Source organism: Apteryx rowi, unplaced genomic scaffold (assembly GCF_003343035.1).
Source record: "Apteryx rowi isolate R43461 unplaced genomic scaffold, aptRow1 scaffold_1532, whole genome shotgun sequence".
NCBI classification, from domain to species: Eukaryota; Metazoa; Chordata; class Aves; order Apterygiformes; family Apterygidae; genus Apteryx; species Apteryx rowi.
In genome coordinates, this window is record NW_020447789.1 from 9,313 (window position 1) to 13,243 (window position 3,931).

General features: G+C 54.0%; 1 protein-coding gene across 1 annotated transcript; it reads left to right on the plus strand.

The window, feature by feature from the left end:
• Window positions 1-2,567: 2,567 nt before the first annotated feature.
• LOC112962743 (olfactory receptor 14C36-like) lies at window positions 2,568-3,602 on the plus strand. The gene has a single exon (XM_026059182.1). It carries the CDS (start codon window positions 2,568-2,570, stop codon window positions 3,501-3,503), a length of 936 nt encoding a protein of 311 aa, XP_025914967.1. The 3' UTR covers window positions 3,504-3,602.
• The last annotated feature ends 329 nt before the right edge of the window (window positions 3,603-3,931 follow it).

The following is a 3,931-nucleotide window of genomic DNA, read 5'->3' on the forward strand; positions in this document are numbered from 1 at the left end:
GAGGGAACAGAAGGGACCGAGAAAATCACACCTTCAGCTGGGCCTCTGCTCCTGAGCAGGGCCAGGCTCCTGGGATGGAGGGAGCTCATGGCAACTGGGCAGCACTGCACAGAGACAGCTGTGTGCAGGAGCAGCTCCTCTGCAAAGAGCAGCAGGGATCCAGGCACTGCCTGCTGCTGCTGACATGAGATGAGAAAAGACAGAGAGAAGTGAAAGGCAGTGTGGAGTGGGAGGATGCCTGGCAGTTCATTGTGGGAGAAATCTTCACAGCCCTTGACACAGTAAGTCTCTGGCTGCAGGGCAATGCTACTGAGGTTCCTGGAGGGGTCTTCTAAACCATCCCATCCCATCCCATCCCATCCCATCCCATCCCATCCCATCCCGCATCTGTTTTTTTTAAGGATGTCTCTTCTGTTTTTTCCTTTGCAGAGCAGGGATTTGCTTCAGAGCAGGAATTTGCCTCTGCACTGTCACAGGGATAGGGCATCCTGCTCCTTTTTCCTTGGGGAGAGCTGCAGGGGTGTGAAGCCAGGGTGTGCACACGTTTGTGCAGGGCTGTAATTCAGAGCAGTGTCCCTGTGCCCCAGGATGCTGTGTGCCTGGGGCAATGACTCTGCTGCCTGCAAGTGTTAGCACTCAGCCTGCCCTGGGGAACTCCCCACAGTACTGTGGGGAAAAGCTCTGGGTGGGAGGGGTGATCCCTGTCAGGGCAGGTTCATTCTCCCTTTGAGAGGATGCTGCATAGGTCAGGGCTGCTCACAGCTCTACCTCACTCCCAGGACATTTCTGGAGGACACTTTCCAAAAGGAAGGTCAAGGCAAAGGATACATGAAAGGGAAGGAGCTGTCATGAGTCTGTGCTTTCAGTTTGATTCTCTCTGGGTGGGGTGAAATGGGATTGGATCTGTCAGGTCTAGACAGGGGACGGAGGCGCCAAAAGAGTGACACTGAGAGAGGAGCAGTTCTGGGAAGGACTCAGCAAATGCCTCCATCCACCCCTCAGCCTAAGGACAGAACCAGCATCACCTTTCCAGCCTCAGCAAGGTTTGTGTCCCCTGCTCCTTAGCACCTGCAAACACGGAGGTGCCCTGGGCAGTGTCCTGCCCCCGGGAGGTTTCTGCAGGGCAGAGCTGGGCTCTCAGCAGGTGGGATGGGGTCTGTGAGCACTGCCAGGGGAGAGACAGGGGGACAGAGAAACAGGTCTCCGCAGGGATGGCTCCAGGCAGCAGAGTCATGCTCAAAGTGTGAGAGGAAACTGTCAGCTCCAACACCTCCTCTCCTCTCCCAGCCAGCACAGCCCTCTGCTCTCAAGGCTGGGGGGGCCAGCGCATGAGTCATTTCCTCAGCAGCCAGGCATCCAGGAGAGGAGACACTCCTGAGTGCCCCTTTGTCCCTCCCTGGCCCTGCCTCCCTGGGCACAAATATCATGGTATTGCTCCATGTTTCCCACCTGCCCATGCTGCCCTTGTCCTTCCCCTTGGACTCTCTGGGCAGGGGGGTTTCTGATGCAGTTCAGACACTGACCCTTCAGTCTTGCCATGCAGACGTGTCCTTGACAGTGAGGTGCCCAAGTGCCCCTCTAACCTGTGGGGCTCTGGGCAATGCAGTGGGGGGGGGTGGCTGGGAATGAGCCAACTCTGTCGACAGGACACCTCATCCTTAGGACATTCCGCCATTTCCCTGGGGTGTCTGGCTGGGCTGCAAGCTGCCCTCCACAAGGACACAGCTCTCTCATTGCAGCTGCGTGTCATCTAGCTGCCCCAGGGGGGAGCCACCTAGATACTGAGGCCATGGACATGCTGCTGGGAGGCTGGATGTGGGCAGCTGGAAGGAGCCCGATGTGTTGCTGGCTAGAAGGAGAGGGCTGAGACCTCCCTCACATACCCTCAGAAAGACTGCAGATGGGCACTTTGCAAATGGATTCCTCTGCTCTCCGTGGTGTCATTTCTTTTTCGGGTAACATGAGTGCAACTGTCCTCCACCTTCAAGGTGGTAGCACAGGGCAGCTCTGAACAAGGCAGATGGACAGGCCAGCTCTGCTCCTTCTGCACTCAAGCCAGAGTGAATCCTTTTGCCTCTCCAGAATCACAGCTGCTCACTCTGAGTGCAGCAGCAATGCTGAGGATTTCTACCTCCAGGAATCCTCCTCAGGTGTGACAAGGTCAGCTAAAGAAAACAAAGAAAAGACTTAAAACTACTAATGAACTCACATAATTTACAACTGGGAGTGAATATGCTGAAAAGCCCTTCTACATTATGAGTGGATGAAATCTGACTGGAACTGGGAATATAAAAGTATAGTCACTCCTGTTCCCATGTACACAATACTGGAGATCAGGGCTGACTCCTCTGGAGTCCACGGGCTGAGGCCCCTGCTCCTCATGTCAAACTTGGCCAGCACAAATCGGAGCTCAAGTCATGGAGCTCAATGACGGTGCTGCTGAGATGAGGAGAGGTAATGTGTGTGTATTTGAGGGAGATTATGAGAAAGCTTTGCTCAGAGAATATGCCCTAACTTGTCAATGTCTCTTCTTCCTTGGACAGATCCCCTGTACCCCAAAGGAGCAAATGTCCAACAGCAACTCCCTCAATGTGTTCCTCCTCCTGGAATTCGCAGACACACAGGAGCTGCAGCTCTTGCACTTCTCACTCTTCCTGGGCATCTACCTGGCTGCCCTCCTGGGCAATGGCCTCATCATCACAGCCATAGACTGCGACAACCACCTCCACACCCCCATGTACTTCTTCCTCCTCAACCTCTCTGTTCTGGACCTTGGCACCATCTCCACCACTGTCCCCAAATCCATGGCCAATTCCCTGTGGGACACCAGGGCCATTTCCTACTTAGGATGTGCTACCCAGGTCTTCCTGGTTGTCTTCCTATTTTCAGCAGAATATTCTCTCCTCACTGTCATGGCCTATGACCGCTTTGTTGCCATATGTAAACCGCTGCACTACGGGACCCTCATGAGCAGCAGAGCTTGTGTCAGAATGGCAGCAGCTGCCTGGGCCAGCGGTTTTCTCTGTGCTGTGCTGCACACTTTGAATACATTTTCGATACCGCTCTGCCAAACCAATGTCGTGGACCAGTTCTTCTGTGAAATCCCGCAGATCCTCAAGCTCTGCTGCTCAGACTCCTACCTCTCGGAAGCTGAGGTTATTGTGGTTAGTGCCTGTTTAGTCTTTGGGTGTTTTCATTTCATTGTGCTGTCCTACGTGCAGATCTTCACTGCTGTGCTGAGGATCCCTTCCGAGCAGGGCCGGCACAAAGCCTTTTCCATGTGCATCCCTCACCTGGCTGTGCTCTCCCTGTCTGTCAGCACTGGCCTGTTTGCCTACCTGAAGCCCCCCTCCATCTCCTCCCCAGCTGTGGATCTGGTGATGGCTGTTCTGTATGCAGTGGTGCCTCCAACAGTGAACCCCCTCATCTACAGCATGAGGAACAAAGAGCTCAAGGATGCACTGAAGAAACTGATTCAACTTGTACTAGTTCATCAGCAATAAGCTGTCCATCTCTCCTCACAAGCAATTCCCAGTTTATCTCAGGCAGCTCTTGTGCTTTGGGAGTGATAGTCATGTTTGTGCACAAGTGTTTGAATTCCTCCCACTTTTCTCCAGAGGCACAAACCCAGTCTGTCTGACCCAGAGGCTTTCTGTAAATCTGCCAAGCACTGTGTCAGAGCTGGCCTCCCTTGCAGCAACTCTGTAATAAAAGGGGATCTCCTCAGCACAGTGCCTCAAGACTGGGCTCTTCTTCCCAAGCGTGAGCCAAGAATGCGCTCAGGGAATTGCACCTGAAAAGGCCCTGTTGCCATGCCTGGGTTTTCCATGGGCTAAGGAACTCATAGGGTGATGTGTCAGGGAATGAGGGCTGTATTCAGCCATCTCTTGAGGGTGCCCAGTGCCCTTGAGGAGGGTGAGTGGTCAGGAGG

Excerpts from the sequence above, each read along its gene's own strand:
- LOC112962743 (XM_026059182.1), top strand. The coding sequence starts at position 2,568 with ATGTCCAACAGCAACTCCCTCAATGTGTTCCTCCTCCTGGAATTCGCA.